The sequence below is a fragment of the Podarcis melisellensis genome (assembly GCF_964234715.1).
Source record: "Podarcis melisellensis genome assembly, chromosome: Z".
In the NCBI taxonomy this organism is placed as follows: Eukaryota; Metazoa; Chordata; class Lepidosauria; order Squamata; family Lacertidae; genus Podarcis; species Podarcis melisellensis.
Genome location: NC_138547.1, coordinates 46,403,655 through 46,428,113, shown reverse-complemented (window position 1 = coordinate 46,428,113; position 24,459 = coordinate 46,403,655). Strand labels below are relative to the sequence as shown.

General features: G+C 47.8%; 1 protein-coding gene across 1 annotated transcript; it reads right to left on the bottom strand.

Annotated features, from left to right (window-relative positions):
* Positions 1-890: 890 nt before the first annotated feature.
* IL2RG (interleukin 2 receptor subunit gamma) lies at positions 891-24,459 on the bottom strand. The gene is made up of 8 exons (XM_081896842.1): positions 24,303-24,459; positions 21,367-21,457; positions 19,184-19,350; positions 16,488-16,630; positions 14,902-15,064; positions 4,805-4,904; positions 3,697-3,781; positions 891-2,955 (listed from the first exon to the last, which is right to left on the bottom strand). The coding sequence occupies exons 1-8, from the start codon at positions 24,394-24,396 to the stop codon at positions 2,770-2,772; spliced, it is 1,029 nt and encodes a 342-aa protein (XP_081752968.1). The 5' UTR covers positions 24,397-24,459; the 3' UTR covers positions 891-2,769.

Here is a 24,459-nt window from a genome sequence, read left to right as displayed (position 1 = left end):
CAACCGTGGGTCCAATGGTCAAGAAGGCAGCTTTTGCACGTGCTGTAGAGGGAAACAAGGGGACAGGTGGGGCTTGTCCACCTGGGAAGGTAACCCATGTAGAAGAATGAAAACTCAGATTCTAAACCTCCACTGGCTTGTGGGATACATTCAGGAGAAGAAAAGGCTCAGGAGTAAACCCTACACAAATCCAGAGTGGAGTCCCTAAGATGGTTGGATCGGGCCTTGTACGCCTCCTTCTGGCAACTCCTGCAGCCAAGCGGGTCCCAAACGTATTGCTCTGTTTTGCTTTGGACCACATCAGTGAAGCTGGCAGGTGGATCTTGTTGTCTGAATGGCCTGGGACACTGCCCAAACTTGTGGGCCAGGGAGGACACTTCAATTTGATTTCACCCCTGGAGGTGCACTCCATTGTCTCTCGAGACAGACAGATGCCAGCAACAACTTTAAAGAGCAAATGTTGACCTCTGCTGTTGGCAACTCCTTCCTGTAGGGCAGGAATGATGCTGTCTTCCTCTGGCTCTGAGCAGAATGGAAAAAAGAAGCAACACATTGCTGCTGAACTCCACTCCAGGCCTTGTGGGCAAATCTCACTGAGCTTGCTGTTGCTCACTTTGCTTGCTATGCTGACACTCCCTGCTCAGTCACCCTGCCCAGGCCATGTTAAGAATTCCCCGTGGCTGCTGCAGCAACTGTTTCAAACTATTGCATCCACATCTCTCTTGGCCTGTTTTTCAGATATCCAGGAGTGTCATGTTTTCAAGCAGGATGGGGCCATGGACCTGGAGAATGTGGGCGATGCCAGCAAAGAATCATCACTTGGAGAATCATCATGACCAGATATGGCCTGCAGGTGAGAGGGTGGATGAAATATACTCGGAGTCCTGCAGTGATTTCATGCTCTTTATTGCAGCTTGTAAAACAGTGATTGAATTGTCCCCCAAACTTCAGGCTTTTATATACATTATTTACACAATGAGTCCCGTCTGACTGGCTGATTCTGCTTCCCTCCCGGAGCCTGATTGGTCTTCTCCTGCAGGCCAATCAGTTGTTCCATTCCAGGATCCTACCTACCTATTGTTCTAGGATCCAAGCTTGGTACATAACAGTGGACTTCTCTTCAGGCCACATTCAAGTTCCCCCCACCCTCCTCCAAGCCCAAGTGATGGGCAGCCCGGCACTTCCATACCCACTGCCCAGGCTTGTGCTCCAGGGAGGTCTCTTTCATGTTGCAGTCGTTTGGCTTCACACTCGGAGGCACACTCAATTGTCTCTCAAGACAGATGGCAGCCTACAATTGCTTCCCAGACCAGTGGTGGGAGTGCACTGGATGGATAGTAAACATGTGAACACAGCCTTAATGCCACCCTGGGCTGCATAGTTATATGAGTATCAGGACTGTAAGGATGCGCCAGAGAGAAATAATGAGGCAAATCAATCCTTTTTATTAGGCATAATAGTGATGTGTCTGCATATGGTCATCAGAGGAAGCAGAAGAAGCAGTGCACAGCAGGAAGAAGGACAACAGAAATTTCATGGGTTGGAATAGAAACAGATGACGCCTGAGAGTTTTCCCTCACCAAAGCTGCTATGTCAGTGTCTTATCCACATGTTATTCTATCCTCCATATTTTATAGGACTAAAAGATCCCAATTTATCTTCTCAATAATTCCTCTATACATTATATCTTGAAAGGACATTCAAAACATATTCTTCCCCTCAAAGAATTCTTGACACTGTAGTTTACCCCTCAAAGAGTTACAACTCCCAGTAACCCTAAACAAACTACAATGCCCAGAATTCTTTGAGGGAAAGAATGAGCTTCAAATGTGCTTCAAAGGTACAGTGTTCATACACAGCCTCGGGAGAATTCTCTCTTTCTTTTTTTAACGGCCAACTCCAAACCTAAGGATTCACAGACACTATAAACCGAAAGCACATCCAAAGCACATGGCTTTCTGCAAAAAAAATTCTGTGAACTGTAATTACCCCCCCCCAAAAAAAAACTGGAATTCCCAGCTCCCTTAAGAAACTAGTTCCCATGATTCTTTGAGGAAAAGCATGTGTTTTAAATGTGTGGTATGTACAGAAAATGTGGCCAAGTTCTCCATAGCCATCAAAACCAGGCCAAAGTGATTAAAGGGAAGATGAATTCAGAGTTAAAACTATGCATTTTCCAACTGCTTCTGAGCATTCACCTGTTTTGTTATATTCTTACTTCATAAGGCACAATTTGTGTGCATGCATATTGTGAATATTATGTATACTGTGGAAGACTTGATAACCTTACAATGTACCTGAGGGCTAGAGGGGTTGATCCACAACATACATTAAAAGCACACTACTTCCCCCTTGAGAATCATGGAAGCTATAGTTTGTATAGCTCTGTGCAGGGGAAACCACAGTGCCCAGGAAAGTTATGTGCTTCAAATGTGTGATGAGTGTGTTTTGGACATACTGTGCAAATGTGCCGTTAGCACCAAATAAACTAAACTGAAAACAAAAGGAGCTTGGAGGCCAAGCAGAGGAAAGATAAGGAATGGAAAATGGCAAGTGCTGGAGAAAGAAGGACCTTAAACCCTGTTCCTAAGCCTGCAGACGTAAAAGAACACTTGGCAGGGCTGTATCTATAGATGGGTTGGCTGAGGGATCAAGGATTTCTAAGGGGTCAATGCTTTGGGGGAAAGGTTCTCTAAAAAGACGGGCATCAGCCTCAGAAGCTCCTAGCCAGGGAGCATGACAGACCCACAAGTGGCTGTTCCACAGGCCCTACTCGATGTTGACCTTGAGGGTAGGGTCTGCAGGAATGCCAGCCACTCCTCCAGCCTTGCCCAGGGCATTGTTGCAGATGGGTAAATAGCCCCCACCAGGGAACAGCTCACTGACACAGCAAATGCTTTCACGATAGTTGGGCTTGAAGCTCTCCACTGCATCCTTGGAGACCCCTGCCCATTCCTGCAGGGAAAGAAAATGTTGAGAATGGAATGAGGTAACCCACTCTGCTATGCCTGCCTCCATGGCTTTCCTTCTGGGCTAGGCAGTTTCTTCACTTGCTCAAGTGATGGCCCAGAAAAGACAAAGGCACTGATCTTCTGCCTTTCTATGCCACCCACAATGTAGAGATATAGTTGTGCACAGACAGCACGCTTGCAAAACTAGACTCTGAGATTCTGCAAGCCTTAGAGCCTCCAGTTATCTGAGGCTTGGCCGAGTCAGTCCTCTGCAGGCATTTTGCCATCTCTCTATGCAGAGATGCAAATTCTGACTTCAAATGTTGCAGAATGCAAGCTACCAAATTTCCCATCTAAATGATCACAGGCATGTTCTTCTTAAGTTTCACTCCTCCCTGGGACAGTTTCAACCCCTCCCCCAATTGATTTCCCAACAGAACCTGTCCAAATAAATTCAATTTACCTTTAAATTACCCCTGATTACCTCCCCAAATCATAAATAGGTAATGTGTCCTTAAATTATTGTTTTCCCCCAAATTAATATCCTAGCCAAGATCACCCACAATAAAATTGCTCCCAAAATCATTCGCCCACTCAGAAACACTTGGAGCACTGAAAAAAATATCTGGGGCAGAGGCGTGCCCCTTACCCCTTTCCTAGCAATGTTATAGTCCTGTGGGGCAGGGCTTCTGACCTGGGAGATTATCTCGAGAAGACAGAGAGTCTACATAGCCCAGTTTCTTACCGAGAAATTGCCTTGGTGCGCAGTAAAAAGATCTTCAAATTTATTCCTGGGGTTGGGAATCCTGGGCATCAGTACCAACCAAACTCTGTGGGGAAGTTAAATTGATTAGAAGTGGGGGTCTTCTCTTTATTGTTTTGAGAGATACTATGTAGAGTGCCCAGAATTGCAAAGAGTTCTCCCTCTAAGGGAATGTTGCCTGGAGAGCCAAGCCAACAACCATCCCCAGCAAGGTGGCACTGTTGATCTTTCCAAGAACATCAGCCTTATTTGTGGGGCTCATTCACAAAAGTCAGTCCTGGCCACTCAGTGAACTGTGTTCCGTCATAGAGCTGGATAGGTTTTCAGTCTGTGATGAGATGTGTATGGAAAAAGTGACCTCATCGTGTACTGAAAATCATTCTGGCTGAGCGGCAACAGAGCAAACTGACAAGCCCTTTTTCTCTGCTGTGAAGTCAGTGCTCTGCAAGGACCAGTTCTTCTTTTTAAACTAGCCTTCGGTCTGCAGCAAAAGCACTCAAAATGAAATTTGTTTTTTGTGGCACATTATTTTGTAAGGCTCATTTTGTTTGCTCTTTTGAAACCTTGCCAAGAAATCTGAAGTACTGTACACCCCCCTCCATCTGTTGTTCAGCTGCTGTTGCTGCTGCTGATTGTCCTTGATGACAGATGACATGGTCAGTTCCCCCACTGGGGCCTTCCACAAACTGGGGCCTTCTAGATACTTCAGACTTCAGCTCCCATCATCCTGGCATTAGCTAGGGATGATGGGAGTTGTAGTCCAAAATATATGGAGGGCATCAGGTTTGGGAAAGGCTGCTCAGTTGTTCAGGCCAATCCCGGGGCTCCCAGCAGAGGCACTAGCAGCTAATGGCCTCTGAAGCGTGGGGATCAGGATGATAGCCATCCATGACCCTCAGTTGCCAACATTTGCTTGTCACAGAACATCATTCACCTTCTGAGCCATTTTGGATAGAACAGAGATGAGAGAGCAAGCATGGGGAAACCAACTGTCTTTACTGGTGAGCTGTTCCCAGTTGCCAGCTAGGCTGTCCCCCCATGTCCCACAAAGCAATGTCAGCCATGGGTCTAGTATGATTGCTCAACTTACCTCTCCATGCGCATTAGGATCAAGAGAAGGAGAAGCAGGAGGAGGACAGAACCTACAGGGATGATGATTCTCTGTATCCAGGTTGAGACAGGAGGGTCATCTGAGTGAGACAAGCCTGGGCGTTAGAAAGCATGCCCCAGAGAAAGAGGAATAGCCTCACATTGCCTCTCCCTACCTTCCCTAGGTCACTGGAGCTGCCTAGACGAGGGACATTGTTCCATACCATCCAACATTCCTCAGATGAAAAGAGGGAAGTAGCTTCTGTTCTACATCAGTATCACTGCTAGCTAGTTGTATTTACTGATTGGGGGTTTTCTTCTTCCCTCAGGCTCCCCTAAATTCCACAGCTTTGTATGTATCCTTAAATAACTTTTGTACCTGACCAGGAGAAGATGCTCAATCAGTGATGCTGATGTAGAATAGAATGTCCTTATTCTCATCCAAGGAATGTTGGAGGCTGTGTTGTTCTGGAGGGGCTGGGTAGCCAGTCAAACACAGGAGGCAGCAATACAGGCCTCTGAAAACTCTGGTCCCACAGCTTTCCTGCCTAATTTCTGGCTTAAAGCCAAGTGCCGCTGGGGAAACAGAGGTGTCTCTCTGCAGTTGCTCCAGAAAGGGAGGCCATGTCCCACTGCTGCAGCTTGCAGGTGGGACTCAGCCAACAAGGAGGCATCCTAGGGATCTGTCATTTGTTGGGAGCACTTGCAGACTCTTTCAAGGTGGGACTCCATCACCTACTGCAAAGTTGAGGTTGCACAATTATTAAATCTGATTTGGGGCTCTTGCTCAACAAAACCGTTTTCGCCTTCCCCTAAAGACTGGATGTTTTTTGAGATGGCAGTGGCTTGACTTATAACTTGATTTATATTATTATTTAGGGAAGTTTTTAAATGTTTTATTAAGTTTTAATACATGCTGGAAGTCCTCCAGAGTGGCCGGGGCAACCCAAGTAGAATCTAGACACACACACATATATAAAAGCTGTGAAAATGGTTTTTTTAAAAAAAGTTTTTAAAAGTGCATTGAATTTGTCATTAGGCTCACCATTGCCATCTAGTGTCACATTTGTATAATGCACTTAAAACATTATATTTGCAGCTGTATAGCTGAGTCCCTAGTCAGATGGGTATTATTATTATTATTACCTCCTTGCAAAACCAAACCAAACTCAAAAGCTCTATAAACAAGAGCATCTGGAAGCACTTTTAATCTCAAACATGGATCTTAGAAGTTGCAGGCCCCAGAGTGCCCAGTAGAGGGCAGTACTGCTTACTTTTGAAAAGCCCTTCAGAATCCACTGTTTTGAATTAGAATTGAAACAGCGGTTGTTTTTATATTTGTGAAACACCCCTCGAAAAAAGGCCTCACCCTCCCTACACCTTTCTCAGCTCATCACCCCCATGGAGAAGCAAGCAATATCAGATCTCTTTAATTCTCCCACCCATTATTTTTCAAACTGCATTTTATAAGATGAGTGGAAGGGTTGAATGATTATAAATATTTCTTTTTATGGAACAATCCTGTTTAGGGCTTATATATATCTGCAAGTTCAGCTGCTACAGTTTCCTGAAACATTAGGGGCTTCTCCAGACAACCTGTTTAATCAGCATTTGTCATGATTCACTTTCACAAAGCTTCCTTGGAGGTTAGATTACATCTGGGCTTTATTAAGCATTTATTCCTATTTATTCGCAGGGAAGTCGTATGGCAAAAATCACTCATCTTGCTTTCACCCTGACTTGCTTGCACTGTCTTTATATCTCTTAGACATTTTCCCATTAACAATTTTCTCACTTTATGATGCATTTCCCAATCACCTTTCAATCTGCAAGAAGATGCCCCCCATGTATAAAGCGCCCCCTATTTTTGGGGACTCCAAATTAAGAAAACACCCCTCAGCACTACCCGTGTATAAGACGAGCTCCAATTTTAAACCTAATTTTTGGTTAAAAAACCCCCATGTCTTATACACAGAAAAATACGGTATATTTTTTTTCAAAAGGAAAAAACATGGATTTGTTGTGCTAGGCACTTTAATCCATTTTAGTTGTAGAAACCTCAGTTTCCAGGTAACTAAATTATTTATTGTCAGGGTTTCTGGGAGAGAGGAGGAGATGACAGAGGAGACGGAGAGCGAGTGGGAGGAGGGGCAGAAGGATGAGGAAGAAGATGACGGAATTCTGAGGGAATCCACGAGTCTGAGCAGCGAGTCAGAGGATTCTCAAAAGGGGGTTACCTTAATCAAGCAAAAGGGAGGAGAAGGGAGAAGCGGAGAGGAGCCCAGTGGAAGACAGACGCAGCAAGAGGCGTCTCAGCCGGAACGGAGTAAAGGGGGTGGAGTCGTCAGCCTCTCGGAGGGAGCAGGATTAGGAGAGAACAGAGAAAGGGGGTTGGAGCAAGGTGTTCAGCCGGAAAGGGTGGAGAGCAGAACAAGGGGTGGTGTAGCGGTCGAAAGAAAGGTCAGCAGCAACGTACGCGCGCCAAGTTCAAACGTAGAGGCGCGCGGAAGTGGAGAGAGCTCAGGGGAGGAGCCCGGCCCTAAAGCCAGAAGGAGGGGGGAAGAGGCGGCAGAGGATTCAGCCTCAGGCGAGTCACGGAGAGAGGGAACCCAGGGGGGCAGGAAGACCCTGCGGAAAAGAAAGGAGAGGAAGAGGTGGTCTAGAGCCAGGCTATTAAGTTGGTGTGGAAGAGGGGAGGAGTCAGAGGGGACTTCAGCGGTCTAACGTGACAGACGTACGGCCACGATGCTCAACTGTACGAGAAGCAGAAATCTTCAATAAACTTTTCCTGTAAATAAACTGCAACGGAGTGAGGTCTCTTGTGAGCTGGGACCCGTCCTGGGTGGCCGTGACAGTAAGTCCCCTCTCAGAAAGCAAAAATTTTTTTTTGCGAAGCTCACGAACGGGAGCAGCCATGAGCGCTGAGGAGCAGCTGGTTGCACTGCGGGATCAGATTACCGCTCTCACATCGGCAGTCATTGCTTCGCAGAAGAAGAATGACGACTTGGAGAAGACGTGCCAGGATTTGCAGGCAAGGTGGGAACACGCGGACAGGGCGGGGGCCCCAGGTTCCAGAGCGGAGGGCATTGCGCTTGGACGGAGGGGGGGTGCCCTGGTTCCGCATTTTAATGGCAACTTGCAAGACTATCCCAATTTCAGAGCGGACGTCGTATATGCACTGCATTTACTCCGTCACGATTTTAAAGATGAGGAGGAGAAAGTGGGGTTCATTGTTTCGCACCTGCATGGGGAGGCCAGGGCTTGGCTACGCAATCTGTGGCGCGAAGATGGACCGGCCCGTCGCAATTCAACTGCGTTCATCAAAGCGATGGATTCTTGTTTTCAATCCTCTGTGGATGTGGACATTGCGCGCCGTCAAATGCACGGGCTGAGGCAGGGGAAAGCGACTGTGCGCCAATACCACTCTAAATTTTTTGCATTGCTCACCGCCTTAGATTGGCCAAAGGACAGTAAGCCGGTCAGAGATCTTTTTTGGGAGGGATTGAGCCCCCCCATCAAGGATGAGATCGCTAGGGGGGACAGACCCCAGACCCTAGAAGACGTGGTGCAACGGGCTTTAGCTATTGGAATTCGACATGAGGGACGTCCGTGGCACGAGGAGGACGGGCCCCAAGCGCGTGCGCAAGCGAGGACTCTCCCTTTTGTGCACAGGGATTTCAGCCGTGCGCACCCCTCGCCAATGGGGAAGGACAGCGAGGAGCCAATGGAGATTGGTGGTGCTAGGGCTCAGAAGCCAGCCCAGAGCCCTGTCCCTGGTGCAGCCAAAGCGAAGCCTCCTAGAGGAACCAGGAAGTGTTACATCTGTGACAGTGCGCACCATATGGCGAAAGAGTGCCCCCAGAGGCTCCAGAAGCACACTGCAGCACTGGCAACTGTAACAGCAGAGGTGCAACCAGGGGAGCAGCTTCAGGGAAACGACAGTGCCTGGCTGGAAGCAGAGCTACTGGGGCTCAGCCAGGCGGATCTGTAGACAAGCCCCCAGCATCACTGCAGAGCGTGGACCCTTTGCCTCCCAGACCGGCAGTTCTGCTCACAGCAACACTCCAGTTGCCTGATGGGAGACTCCTCGAGGTTCCAATAACGATCGATTCGGGAAGCAACGCCGACTTCGTGGGACTGCAGTTCGTTAAGCAGCACAACATGGCGCTCCTGCCTGCAACGACGCCTCTAAACGTGGTCACGGTAGACGGCAGGAAGTTGCTGGGGGGGCAAGTGGTGCAGCAAACCCCTCCCATGATGATGCAGATTGGCAACCATCGAGAACTTATTAGTTTCAATGTCACCCACTTATCGGACACACCCATCGTGTTAGGCATGAGTTGGCTGGAGAGGCACAGTCCCGCGGTTGCGTGGTACCAGCGGCAGATCACCTTTTGTTCATCGTATTGCGCTCAGCATTGCTTTCAGACCGATCAGGGAGGAGAAGCCGAGCAGCAGTTGCATCTGGGTATGGTGCAAACAGTGCCTCACAAGTACCAGGACTTCTTGGAGGTTTTCTGTGAGAAGGAAGCTGACAAGTTGCCGCCTCACAGACCTTACGACTGCGCGATTGATTTAGTGCCAGGGGCGCAACTGCCTGCTGCCAAGCTGTACTCCATGTCGGAAGACGAGATGCAAGAGCTTCGGGAGTTCATAGACCATAACCTCAAGCGAGGTTTCATCCAGGAATCTAAAGCAGCGGGTGGCAGCCCTGTGTTCTTTGTGAAGAAGAAAAACACGCCCCAAAAAAGGCTTATAGTGGATTACAGGTTCATAAACAGCTTGACTAAGCCCAAAGCTTTCCCCATGCCCAAGATTGACGACCTTTTAGCGACCGTCAGGAGGGGCAAGATTTTCACCAAGCTGGCCCTACGTGGAGCTTACAATCTCATCCGCATCCAGAAAGGAGATGAGTGGAAGACCGCCATGTTCACCCCTCTGGGCACATACGAATACAGAGTCATGCCTTTCGGTCTCCAAAATGGCAGCCACGTTTTTCAAGCATTTATGCACCACGTGCTAGCAGGTCTCCTCTACAAGAAGTGTGTCTGCTTTCTCGACGATATCCTGATTTTCTCGGAATCGCCGGAGGATCACGATAAGGACGTGAGGGAGGTCCTGCAGAGGCTGAAGGACCACAGGCTGTACGCCAAGTTGGAAAAATGCCAGTTTGATGTCAGAGAGGTTGATTTCCTTGGCTACAAGTTGTCCGACGAGGGACTGGCCATGGACAGGGCTAAGGTTCAAGCGCTGTTGGACTGGAAAAGCCCTCGAAATCGGAAAGAGGTCCAGAGGTTCATCGGCTTTGCCAATTTTTACCGCAAGTTTATTAAAGGTTTTGCGAACGCGACGGCGGCTATCACTGACACCCTCAGTTCCAAGAAGAAGAAGTTCGTCTGGACCGAACAAGCGGAGCGGTCCTTCCGGACGCTTAAAGGTCTTTTCGCCTCCGAAGAGCAGCTGCTCCACGTGAATCCCGGCAGACCCATGCGGGTAGAGACCGATGCGTCAGACAGAGCGGTTGGGGCCGTTCTTTTGCAAGAGGATTCACAAGGCAACTGGAGACCGGGTGCGTTCTACTCCCGGAAGCTCAGCAAGACGGAGCGCAATTATACCATATGGGACAGGGAGTTGTTGGCCATTCATGCAGCTTTCAAAGCGTGGCGACACTTCTTAATAGGAGCCAAGCACACGGTGCAAGTCCGCACGGATCACAAGAACTTAGAGTATTGGCGGACGGCTAAGTTACAGACCCAGCGACACATGCGCTGGGCGGAGTTCTTTGCGGATTTCGACTTCAAAATAGAATACATCCCAGGAGACTCCAATGTTATTGCAGACGCGCTGTCCCGAAAGCCGCAATACTTGGAGGAAGCAGCTCCAATCGCAGCAAAGCACATTTTCGCACCGCAGGCGTGGACGTGCGCTACCATCGCAGTCGACCTGGACGCGGTGCGACGCGCGTTGCAAAGGGATCAGTTTGCACAGTCCAAGATGGAGGAGCTACGCGGAGGGTCGCGAGACAACGATGAGTTCCAATTGCAAGATGGACTTTTGACTCGTAAGGGTGCCCTTTACGTGCCCACCGACGATCTTCGAGCCAAGGTTCTGCAACAATTGCATGACGCCCCTAGTGCGGGCCATTTCGGCAAAGAGAAGACGATGGAGTTGGTGGCTAGAGACTTTTGGTGGCCCCAGATGAGAGGAGAGGTGGCGGACTACGTCGCCAGGTGTGATATCTGCCAGAGGTCCAAACCAGTGCACCAGAAGCAGGCGGGATTGCTAGAACCGCTGGAGACACCGCAGCAACCGTGGGAGAGGGTGGCGTTGGACTTTGTTACGGACCTGCCCAGCTCCAGAGGTAAGACGGCGGTGTTAGTGGTGGTGGACTTGTTCACCAAGATGGCGCATTTCATCCCTTGTGCCAAGGTGGCGACGGCAGAACAGACCGCAAAGCTCTTCATCGATCACGTCTTCAGAGTGCATGGACTTCCGCAGTCCGTCTTGTCCGACAGGGGGCGCCAGTTTGTTTCCACTTTCTGGCGAAAGCTTCTGGGCATCTTGCACGTCAAAATCAACCTGACATCGGCGAGACATCCACAAACCAACGGTCAAGCGGAGAGGGTCAACGCGATCATGCAGCAGTACCTGCGGTGCTACGCCAACCAGCGACCTGCGGCGTGGGTGGACTATCTGCCGATGGCTGAATTCGCCTACAACAACACGAAACACGCATCCACCGGGGTGACGCCTTTCTTCGCGAACAATGGCCGTCATCCCAGAACCTTCCCGAGATTTGCGGCACCAGGAGGGGGGGGGCCTCAAGATGCCGACCAGTTTGCAGCGGAGTTGCAAGAGGTGCACGAGGAGCTGCGGAGACATTTGGAGCTGGCAAAACAGGCGTATAAGGTGCAGGCCGATAAGCACAGGAGGGCGGGAGAGGACATCCAGATTGGGGACTGGGTGTGGTTAGCGGCCCACGCGATGCCGGCCAGGTCATTGGCCAAGAAGAAGTTAGGACACAGGCAGCTAGGGCCATATCAAGTTGAGGCTAAGATCAATCCGGTGGCTTTTCGTCTAGCCCTTCCGGAGGGTTCCAGGGTGCACCCGGTCTTTCATAGGTCGGTGCTCACTCCCTACAAAACCCCACACAGGTTTCAAGAGTCAGGAGCACTCCCAGAGCCACGTAGGAGGGCGCCTGAGGGGGGGGAATCGCCAAGACCAGAACCTCTTAACGAGGTCACAGAGATACTGGACTCGAGATGGGGGGAGGAGGGAGTTGAATATTTTCTAGCCAGGGAAGGCACTCCGGCCTCTGCCAATAGCTGGGTGCCGGGTTACGCGTTGGACGAACCCCTGTTGAAGGAGGAGTTCCATGCACTTTTTCCGCACAAGCCCATGCCCGAGGAGTATTTTGATGATTGGCTTTTCACGCCCACTTTGTCAGACAGCACGTTCGAGGGTTTCTCCTCACCCGAGGGCCATACGCCCGAAACAAGCCCGACCAGGGATCCGAGACTGGGGGGGGAGGTGACAGGCCCTTGTTGGTGGGTGGATCAGCCAAGGGAGGCATGGAGTCAGAGATGGATGGTAGGTCCTTGGCAGGCAGCGCCAGGAGAAGCAGTGATGGAGGAAGAGACTGTGAGGTCTGTGGGTGGGGAACCCGAGTTCGAACACACATATACGGAGATGACAGAGGAGAACGTTGAAGTGGACAACTTGTATCCTGAACCGACCCCGGAAGAACCACGTTTTCCTCAACCTGCACCCGGCGAGCGGGAGGGGGGAAGGGGGGGCTTCGAGGGGGGGATGGATGTCAGGGTTTCTGGGAGAGAGGAGGAGATGACAGAGGAGACGGAGAGCGAGTGGGAGGAGGGGCAGAAGGATGAGGAAGAAGATGACGGAATTCTGAGGGAATCCACGAGTCTGAGCAGCGAGTCAGAGGATTCTCAAAAGGGGGTTACCTTAATCAAGCAAAAGGGAGGAGAAGGGAGAAGCGGAGAGGAGCCCAGTGGAAGACAGACGCAGCAAGAGGCGTCTCAGCCGGAACGGAGTAAAGGGGGTGGAGTCGTCAGCCTCTCGGAGGGAGCAGGATTAGGAGAGAACAGAGAAAGGGGGTTGGAGCAAGGTGTTCAGCCGGAAAGGGTGGAGAGCAGAACAAGGGGTGGTGTAGCGGTCGAAAGAAAGGTCAGCAGCAACGTACGCGCGCCAAGTTCAAACGTAGAGGCGCGCGGAAGTGGAGAGAGCTCAGGGGAGGAGCCCGGCCCTAAAGCCAGAAGGAGGGGGGAAGAGGCGGCAGAGGATTCAGCCTCAGGCGAGTCACGGAGAGAGGGAACCCAGGGGGGCAGGAAGACCCTGCGGAAAAGAAAGGAGAGGAAGAGGTGGTCTAGAGCCAGGCTATTAAGTTGGTGTGGAAGAGGGGAGGAGTCAGAGGGGACTTCAGCGGTCTAACGTGACAGACGTACGGCCACGATGCTCAACTGTACGAGAAGCAGAAATCTTCAATAAACTTTTCCTGTAAATAAACTGCAACGGAGTGAGGTCTCTTGTGAGCTGGGACCCGTCCTGGGTGGCCGTGACATTTATAATCTGCACTTCCATAAATATGGAGTAAGGTGATATACAACATACAAAGTTATAATAAATTCAGAGAGATGTCACTTAAAGCATCACTAAACACATCAATAAATGCTGGTGGGTTAAAAAGAGAAATTCTTATTACAAAGACTTTTCTAAACAATCTAGTTTTCAGGGGATATCTTAAAGAAGGCAGGGATTGTTTCTGCCGAACCTCTATTGGCAGGGAGTTCCACAGGGCATGGCCTGCTACACCAAAGGCTTGGTCTCTGGCTAAGGCAAACAAGAGCACAGGGCTTCTGGAACCACCAGGAAGATCTCAGTGGTTGAAGTAGAGTGTAAAAAATCAGTGAGCCTTTAAGGTCCTTTGGGACCAAGTTGCTAAGGGCTTTTTAAATAAGGAAAATGGCCTTGAACCTTACCCTATAGCAAATCAGCAACCAGCACAACTCACTCAGGGGGTAGCAGGGAGGTGGTGGTTTAAGATTCCTGCTAAGTGACTTTCCTGCATAGAATCATAGAATTGCAGAGTCTCAAGAGACCATGAGCGTCATTTTAGTCCAGCTCCCTGAAATGCAGGAATCTTTTCCCCAACATGGGGCTCAAACCCACAGCTGGTAGTCTCATGCTCTACCAGCTGAGCTATCCCTTCCAACTCTACCATTCTATGATTCTACTATGGCTTTGAACCAGGCATTGGGAAACTGGCACCCCCTCATCAAGCCCATCCATCGCATTATGAATGGACTGAGCAATGAAGCAGTAACTCAGTGTGGCATCTAAGATTTCTTCTTAAATGACTGCCAGCAGTGGTGCAGCGTGGGTTGTCAGCACCCAGGGCAAGGCAAGTAATTTGCACCCCCTAACCCGTGGATTTGTGCCCCTAACCCTAACCCCCAGATGTTGCGCCCGGTGCGGCTGGCCCCCCCTGCACCCCCCACGCTACGCCACTGACTGCCAGACTTTGTAAAGCCGTTATCACTGGATCAAGTTCATCTGTTCTGCTGAATTAATTGCAGCAAATAGTTTTAAGTGGGTTTTTGAATAAATGTGCAAGTCATTGTTACTGCTATTCTGAATGATCATGTGAGTCTCAGTGGACCGAGTGGCAGTTTACTACCATAGTTAGCAGACTCTAATTTTGTTGCATTCCCAGGATCAATCTATATCATTAACCTCTATTATTATTGTTTCAGTATTATTTTTATTATTATTTTTGTGTGTGTTTTCATTATTGTGGGAGTCTTTTGTTTTTTCCAGCTGCACCATATGGTCCATGGTAAATCTGGCAATGGAAAATTTCTCTGGCTAGAGGGCTGGGCCCTTCAAGGATTCTCCGTTCTCTCTAAGGAGGTGAAGCCTCAAGAAGGAAGTCAGAATACAGAGGTTTAAAAGGCTTCATTCTGCTCCCAACTCTTGTTCAGTCAGAACTCCCTCTCCATGGTCTCCTAGACCGGATTCATCCTCTGTGGATTCCAGCATCATACCACTGCCCAACAATAACAGAAAGATCGTCTGTACCTTCGCTAGTGGTGTTTCTCCCCCAGAATAAAGGACCGGCTGGGTCGCTCCAAAGGTTTGAGGTTCCACAAACAGACCTTACTTTAGACTTGACATAGAACGTGTAGAGCTTTTGGGGATCCACGCTGGCTACGCTGTACTTCATATCATTGGTCTTCACCTCCTGAAAGGGATTGCCAGAGAGGTAAATGTGCACCTGGCACAGAAAGCAGCAGCAGCAGCAGCACCCCTCCGCCGCCCTTAGTGCCTCCCCCAATCAGCCTCATGCGAAACCCAGCAACTCTTCCCCCGCAAATGAGTAAAATGATCAAGGGGATGGAGCAGCTCTCTGTGAGGAAAGGTTTCAACATTTGTGGCTTTTTAGTTCAGAGAAATAGTTGACGAGAGAAGACACGGTACAAGTTTATGTGATTATGCTGTGCAGAGGACACATCTTTTCTTCCTCTCATATAATATTAGAACTTGGGGCTGTCTGGTGAAGCTGAACGTTGGAAGGTCCAGGACAGACAAAATAAAAGCACCTCTTCACAGAGAGGAGAGTTACAACTATGGAACTCACCATCACAAGGGGCGGCCCAGAACATTTTGCTGCCTGAGGTGAAACAGGAAAGTGCCGCCCTGAGTGCACCCTGGCTGAAGCCTTGCTGACTAGTGATCTCATGAGAGCCTTGTGAAATCTCATGAGAACTCTGCAAGATTCTATGGGCCACCCTGAAATCTCGCTGGAAGCAGCTATGGGTCTCCATACACTGCTGAGGAAAGGTGAAGAGCTGAACTTTAGACAGGAAAAATGAGAAACGGAGAGAGAGAAAAATGAGAAACGGAGAGAGAGAGAGATTAAAGGGAGAGATTAATCTCTTCCTATGAGAGTTGGGCTCTGAAGAAAAGAGAAGATTTAGTTTAGGCAAGGAGCACAACTGGGAAACGCTTCCCAAATGAGGAATTGTATTGTTACACACACCACCCCAGTCTCCAAGTGGTGTGAGATCCCAGGGGCACCAGGGCACTTACCAGAGGCTGTGTTTCCTTTTAGACAAAGACACACAGTGGAGACTGTGACATCTTTATGGTATATGGTTTATTTACTTGTATATACAGCCTGAGCCTAGATGGAGGGAGTGCAGAGCATTCACATCCCGAGCGGATCCTGTTCCTTCCATTGCTGCAGCCTCTGATTCATGTCTGACCATTTTCTCTGCCCACTACACACAGCTGAAAGAGGGGCCCCACCCTTCCTTGCTTAGCATAGTCTCCACCCTCCTAATGGCTTTCTTGAGGGGCTAATGACTCTGCCATTATTGGTTTCGTTCCTCCAATGAACCACACTCAGCTAACTATGCCTAAGCCAAATCCAGCAGAGTTTGGCACAGCTTAATCAAACCTTCAATTAATCAATTCCAACTTTTACTAAAACCAGGAATTATAGGGAGGATCTAGCACCCAGGAGTTGAAGGGATCCTTGCCACACACCCCACCCCCAATCCCCCGCATAACAATATTTTATAATGGGGGGGGGCTGTGGCTTCCACATCAGAAGGTCAAGGCAAATCTGCACTTAGCCCTCCCAACTGAGATAACACCAGTACCTGCCATTTTTTGTCCTTGCTGCTTTTATACGTGATATAATGCTCCAAGCAGTGGTTTTTGAGGCTGGCTGAACCCCAAGACAGTAGCAGCTGGTTGTTGCTCTTCTCCTCAAAGCGGAAGTCAATGGGTGGACTGGGTTTCACTAGGAGAGAGAAAGGAAATCTGTGTATATGCGAGATGGAGAATATGCAACAGTGTATATGCAACAGCCACTCTACCTCCCTTGGCCCAAATCAGGATCTAAATCAGTGGGTGATGCCACCCCCAGGGGGCACTGGAACAATCCAGGGGTGAGGCAGTAGCCTTGGGTGCAATTAGGGGGAATTGAATAAAAATAAGGGGGCCGTGGAAGCATAAAGAAGAGAATATTTTGAAAAACCATTCGTACATGATTCATCTGTTGCGTCGTGACCCTCACTGCTAGGTTGGGCACCATTGTGGGATGGGGACAATGCCTTTCAATATTATCTTTGTTATCTTAATTTTCAGTGTGCAATGTGAATGTTACTATGGTTGGTTTTAATATATGATTTTAGAATTCCAAGCTTCAAGGTGTCTTATTTATAACAACATCTTTCTTTACTATATCTTAGGATGTAGGTAGAAATATAGATGCATAAAAGAACGCAATTTTGTCACTATATCTTTCTGTTTCTTCATTTAAAGAAGGTAGGATTTCCACACACACCCCCCCCCCGAAAAGTCTGTGGTAGGTCAAATAAGTTTGGGAACCTCTGATCTAAATCTGCAGCCTAGTCACAGAGCAGTTCCACATGCTCATGAGAAACAGCACGATCTGGAAGATCAGAAGATCCCATTACTTATCCTTTCTTTGGATTCTCAGCTCAAAGAACATTTTATGTGGTAAAGGATCCCAGTCTATTTCTGAATTGGATTTGAAATTATTTTATATATGAAAGGTACAAAATTGTTGACATTGTCTTTGGATGTGAAATTGCCCTCCTCTATGCAGGAGACATGGATGGGACGCGGGTGGCACTGTGGTCTAAACCACAGAGCCTAGGGCTTGCTGATCAGAAGGTCGGTGGTTCGAATCCCTGTGGCGGGGTGAACTCCCGTTGCTTGGTCCCTGCTCCTGCAAACCTAGCAGTTCAAAAGCACATCAAAGTGCAAGTAGATAAATAGGTACCACTCCGGCAGGAAGGTAAATGGCGTTTCCGTGCGCTGCTCTGGTTCGCCAGAAGCGGCTCAGTCATGCTGGCCACGTGACCCGGAAGCTGTACGTCGGCTCCCTTGGCCAGTAAAGCGAGATGAGCACCACAACTAGAGTCACCCACAACTAGACCTAATGGTCAGGGGTCCCTTTACCTTTATGTAGGAGACACCAGCTTACAAATTAAAGGCAATTAAAGGGCACGTCAACATTAAGTTCTCAACTGCACTGAACAGGAATTGATAAAAAGGGAGAACCTGCAAAAAGGAAGCTTTTAATTAAAGGCACAATTGCCTTAAAGCCTTAACAGCAATTTAATTGCACTTTATTGGATCCATTTAGGCATGGCGTTTGGGCATCTATTTTGTAACAAACCAGAATCTCTGGCAATGAGAAGGGACAGCCTGCTCGCATTTAGTCTCCAGCCCCCCCTTTGTGACTTAGGTCTGATCTGAAGTGGGAGTAAACAACATAATACATCTCTAGAACGAAGGTCAGAAAGGAAAGTGTGGGTGGAGGATGAGGACTCTTCATCAGGGCTGAGCTCCGAAAATGCAGATAAGATCATGCAGATAAGAGCTCTGAGTCCCTGCAGAACAGGATGAAAAATTTGGGCCTCTTTTCTCCTGTGTTGCAGGCAGAGCATGAAAAGTTCATTGAAAAATAATAATCAATTCAAGTGTATTGTGTCCAAAGAGGAACTAATTCCTGTTCATGTTTGTTTCTTTACAAAAATAAGCAGTTCACAGTTTGAGGTCATCCAAATAACTCCCGGCGAGAGAGACAGAGAGAGAGAGAGAGAGAGAGAGAGAGAGAGAGAGAGAGAGAGAGAGAGAGAGAGAGAATATTACAATGTGCTGTGCTGAAGTATGAAATACACTTAAGAAGACTGTTACAAGTGTGGACCTGAACCTCACAAGACTAACATAAAAACAAACACCTACAGTGAAATGCTTAAATTTATTTGCCCAACAATTACATTTCTTCAAGTAAAAGAATCCCAAAGAGCTTAAATAGTTTTTAAAAAACAAAACATGTAAGGGGATGAACTTAGAAACTGTTCAAAGTTCTACCTGCAAATGAATTTAGTCACATTCCATTCACCCAGCAATTAAAGGGGGCTCCTTTACGTAGTTCAGGGATCTTTAGATAATTCAGTAAACTTCATTGAACTGAATTAGTCTGTTCTGACACACCAGCTATAGGAGGGGGCAGCAACCTTTTTCAGCCATGGGCTGGTACACCATCCCTCAGACCATGTGGTGGGTCAGACTATATTTTGGGGGGGGGGGGATGAACGAATTCCTATGGCCCACAAATAGCCCAGAGATGCATTTTAAATAAAAGGACACATTCTACTCATGTAACAACACACTGATTCCCGGACCGTCCGTGGACCGGATTGAGAAGGCAACTGGGCCGCATCCGGCCCATGGGCCTTAGGTTGCCTACCCCTGGGCTATAGGGCTCCTACTTATAAATACACCCACAAGTTGGTTTGGCTCAGCAGCAAATCTATACCTTGGTTCTGCAACTGCATTTCCTTTTGGAAAACCTTCGTACCGTCACTTGTGTTGACATAAATGTGAAAGTATGTAAACGTTTTAATCACACGGAAGCGGCATCCAGTGTTAATATCACCACTCTGGAGGTAAATCTCACACTGCTTTTCTTTGTCAGACCCATACCTAAACAAAATGAGGCTTGGGGTTAGTCCTTTTCAACAACATCAGAGAACTGCAGTTCAGAACCTGAATACCTTGAGGACAGCCCTGTGTTGTTTGTCTTCTAGCCCAGGTGGAACATGCTTCTGAATACTAATACTAATACTAATACTAATATTTTTATACCACACCCATCTGGCTGGTTTTCCTCAGCCACTCTGGGTGGCTTACAGCACATTAAAAATTGTAAAACATTAGACATTTAAAATTTCCTGATGCAGGGCTGCCTTCAGATGTCTTCTAAAAGTCATAGATAGTTTTTTGTTTGTTTTTTTTTTGCAGATAAAGTAGCTCAGATTCAAAAAAAGGTAGACTTCACTGTGGGTGCAGGGCCAGGGTGGGAGAGTGCTAGACTCCTGTCTAGTCAAATTGCATGGGATCAATTCCAATCTGTTACCTCTGAGGATGTGGACAGGCTGCTTGAAGGTGACCCAGAAACTACAACTAATTCAGAATGTGGCAGCTAGACTGGTGACTGGGAGCGGCCGCAGAGACCATATAACACCGGTCTTGAAAGACCTACACTGGCTCCCAGTATGTTTTGAAGCAGAATTCAAAGTGTTGGTGCTGACCTTTAAAGCCCTAAACAGCCTCAGCCCAGTATACCTGAAGGAGCGTCTCCACCTCCATCGTTACCTCTGAGGGCCTCCTGGTGGTTCCCTCACTGCAAGAAGTGAGGTTACAGGGAACCAGGCAGAGGGCCTTCTTGGCAGTGGTGCCTGCCCTGTGGAACGCCCTCTGGTCAGATGTCAAGTAAATGTTACAAAATGGATGTTCAAATGCCAAGAGAGGGATGAGGGCAGGTGTTGGTCGGGCAGAGCTAGGCTAAGGGCCTAACCTGGGTGTATCTGTCTATGCTAGGGCAGAAGGCTAGGAGGCCAACAGGAGCTAGAGCTAGAGGCAGTAACTGGCAGAGCCCACTGTTCTGGTTCTGTCTCTGCCCTCCTTCCTGCTGTGTTGCATAGAAGCTGACACTGAGATTAAAGAGGAGGCAGCCGACAGGCAGGGCCACCCCTTGGGGTGGTTGTGTGTAATAACCGACCCTCCAAGTGTCCCTATTTTCCAGAGACAGTGTTGGATTTACAGAAGCTGCCCCTGTTTCTTCTTTGGTCCTGGAATAGCCCACTTTTTCTTAGGAGATCCCTATTTTCACTGGAGAAATGTTGGAGGGTACGGAGTTACACAACTGCCAAGCCAAAGAGATAGGGAAATATACAACCTTTAGAAGACATGTGAAGACAGCCCTAGATAGGGAAGTTGTTTTATGTTTAGTTATGTTTTTATAGGTGTTGAAAACCACCCAGAGTTGCTGGGGAAACCCAGTCATATGGAGGGGCTATAAATAATAATAATAATGATGGTGGTGGTGGTGGAATGGTATGTAATAAGGCAGGCAGATAGGGGCTGGCTATAGGTAGACTGAGGTTGGAGGGCCAGTGCCCAATTCACCCTAATGAACCAGCAGCCGTTGTTCTCTCTCCCAGGTGAGGAATCCTTGCTCTGAGGAAATGTTTCAACATTTGGGACTTTTTGGTTTAGAGAAAAGAGCAAAACTTGGATGGCTTTGAAAGAGGACTGGACAAATTAATTGAGGAGATGGCTATTGATGGCTACTAGCCATGAGGACTATGTTCTACTGCATCATGGTTGGAGGCAGTGATGCTTCAGAATACCAATTTCTGGAAGCCACAGAAGGAGAGAGTGTTGCTCTTGTGCTAAGATCCTGCTTTTTGGTTTCCCACAGGCATTGCTTGGCCACTATGAGAACAGGATGCTGGACTAGACGGGCCCCTGACCTGGTCCAGCAGGGGTCTTCTTATGCTATTCTGTTAATTTGGTCCCCAGTGTAGTCTGGCTCAGGGTTGGAAGAAGCTCCCCAAGAAAGAGGAAGGCTGGGAGAGGTTGGTGGTGCATTGGCTGAAGCTTGGACAAAAGCCGTTCCTGTAGAGCAGAGAAGAAAGGCGCAAGGAAAGCACATACCAGTAGTAGAGGGAATAGTTTCCTGCAGGCTTCTGTTTGCTGCCCCAGTCACAGTCCATGTATTCATAATCGAAGACGCTGCACTCCAGGTCTGCAAGAGAGGACCTTCCATGAGTGAGTCTTGATGTGGGTGGGGAAGTTTGTTTCAGCCTGAGGGCCACATTCCATTCAGGGCAACACCCTGGGGGCCAAATCCCCAGTGGTGGGTGGGGCCACAGGCAGGGCCATAGCTGGGGGTGTGTGAGATGGACCCCTGCCAGGGGCACAGGCGATGGGGGTGTGTGTGCAAAAATGACTAAAAATAAGTCCATAAATATAAATATCAATTATTGTGTCATAAGAAATTGTTTTAAATAGAAGGTGAATTGAATGGGTGGAAGGGTTGGAGGAGAGGCAGAAAGAAGAGCTAATTTGTCCATGGCTGGGGGGCGCAGTCTTGACGGTTCTGCCAGGGGCAGAACCACAGGCCACAGGCAAAAGTAGGTGGAGCAATGAATGTCAGATTTCAGTTTTATATACTGCAATATGCTGGTTTCTACACACACCCACACACCCCACCACTACCACCCCTCCCTCTTTTCCCCCATCTAGGGAAGGAAGAGGCATTTTCAGAGATCAAGGAAAGATTCCAGCCAAGCAAAAACATTCAAGAAGCAAAGCAATGTGGCCTCATGGAAGCTGGGACTTGGGGGGGGGGGATATCCATGAGGCCCAGAGAGCTGCATTTCGCCCCCCACCCCAGCCCTGCTCTGAAGGAAGCCATGCTGTGTTCACTGCCCACCAAACCTTCCTGAAACAAAACCTGTCCACAGCTCTCCAGCAAAATTACCTCTACACATACAACATCAGGCACAGACCATGCCACATAGTTCAGTTGAAATGGGGCTGGATCATTTGTTTGCCCATTTATTTATAAACATAAATATATAACTAAAATTAATAAACAAGAATAATCCCCAAGCTAGGGTGGGGGGTGGCTAGCCAGGATTTTTGCCTCGGGTGTAGCCTCCAGAGAGGCACCATTGAGGCTTCTATCCTGTGTGTTTGTGTGCACACAAATGCATGGGGGGTGGGTGAAAAAAAAGCCTAGTCTCGCCCCTGCCCTAAAGCGATTTACCTGAAAATGTTAGGTTAAAAAAAGGCAATAAGCCACACTTGCAAAACAGTGCGCTTTTGATAAACAGCAGAGCACAGATGAAATCAGCAGTTATGAAAATCAAATGTGCATAAGATTGCGTGTCCAGGTAGGCTTCCCTATGCAAAAAATGGATTTTGGCAGGCATCAAAAACAATCCAACAAAGATGTGTGCCATGTATTAGTAGACAGGGATTCCAGAGTGCAGCTGCTGCTACACCAAAAAATCAATTTCTTGCAAGTGCAGAACAAACTTTATGTGACACTTTCGATAGTGCCAGTTCCACAAATCAAACCAGTGAAGAAGGCACATCTGGGGCTGGGTGATCCTTCAAGTAAATGGTTAAATTGCCCAGTGCTCAGGAATGGCTAATATTCAGCACCATCACCCCAACAGTTCTTGTGAACACTTTACTTTTGCTACCCAATCTGAGCTGGTTGTATTTCATCAGTTAGTCCTGTCAGAAAGTACACCAGGACATTTTTTGTTGGGAGAGGGAAGGAGATATTTACTTCTTAACTGGTGACGGTGGATGAACGGATTAGAAGTTGGTATCAGCATTGGATTTTAAATTGTTTTTATGGTACAGGCAATCGTTTCTACCGTTTCTAAACATGCAATTGTTTTACACCTATTTTTTTATTAAGTTGTTAAAATTTGTTAAATAGCTTCAAGATACATCACAGTCAGTGATTCATAAATGATTCATAAATGAAACAAATAATGTAATAGGTGACTTTCAACTAAGTTTTACTGAGAGTGAACCCACTGAAATTAATGAACATGACTAAGTTAGGTCCATTAATCTCAGTAGGGCCATTCTGAGTAAAACTTAGTTGAAGGCCACTCTCAACAATACTAGTGCTAATTACTGTTCCAATGGACATCCATTATTTATTGTATTTTTATATATTAACCTTTTATGTATGTTGCAAAAAGTGCTACATAATATTCATTCCTCACTTGCAAGGAAATGATCTCAGGCATGGCAGAAACTACTGGCAGGAACTTGCTGCTTATTTATATCAGGCAGGCTGTTGTACTGTTTCTGATGCCTGCTGGGGGGGGATGTATATGTAGGCAGCCCTGACCCAGACGTGTACATTTGTCTCAAAACAACAACAACAACCAGTGCTTTTTTCTGGGGGTACGCAGGGGTACTCACACCCCTAAAAATTTTTATGAATCTTTGTACTTTTGTCCATTGACTGCATTTATTTTTCCCGATTTGAACTATAAAATGGTGATTCTTTTTTAGTCAAAATGAGAGTACCCCGTAAACTATTATTATTATTATTATTATTATTATTATTATTATTATTATTATTATTACAAAAGAAGCACTGACAACAATGACGCCCTGTTGATTTTATGTCCAACTCAGCCAAAAAGAAAGTGAATGTTAAGTGGAAATCATTCCCTGTTCTTGCCTGACATTCCAGCCCCACCTACTGGCAATCTTTAGGAAATATTTCCCTGTGGTTTTACCATTATAAGTGCAACAGCTGTTTATGGACACAAAAGAAAGAAAGTTATGGATTCACAGCCATAAGAACTGACAAGACCTGAATGTAGCTTTTTGCAGCATAGGGGACGTTCCCCAACATTGCAGAAAGTATTAAAGAACAGACAGAATGTGGGTTAGAGGTTGCTGCATTCATCCTCTTAGAACCATAGAATCTCAGAGTCGCAAGGCACCCAACGGGTCATTTCATCCCACCCCCTGCAATGCAGAAATCACAGCTGAAGAATCCCTGACAGCAGGGGTAGCGAGCTCCCAGCCCATAGGGAGTGGGTTACCTTGCTGTGGAGAACTCTCTGTGGCTTGCTCGGTTCGGCCCAAGAACAGTAGGACCAGCACAAGGAACACCCTTTGTTCCCTCGAGGCCTCCATCACCCTCCTAGCAGCCTCCGCTTTGACAGAGACAAGTGCTCAGCACAACAGGATGTGGTTATT

Coding starts and splice junctions, on each gene's coding strand:
- IL2RG (XM_081896842.1), bottom strand. CDS start 24,396: ATGGAGGCCTCGAGGGAACAAAGGGTGTTCCTTGTGCTGGTCCTACTG. Junction 21,458..24,302: donor AGAGAGTTCTCCACAGCAAG/GTAACCCACTCC, acceptor CCTCTCTTGCAG/ACCTGGAGTGCAGCGTCTTC. Junction 15,065..16,487: donor GCAAGGACAAAAAATGGCAG/GTACTGGTGTTA, acceptor AATCCCTTTCAG/GAGGTGAAGACCAATGATAT.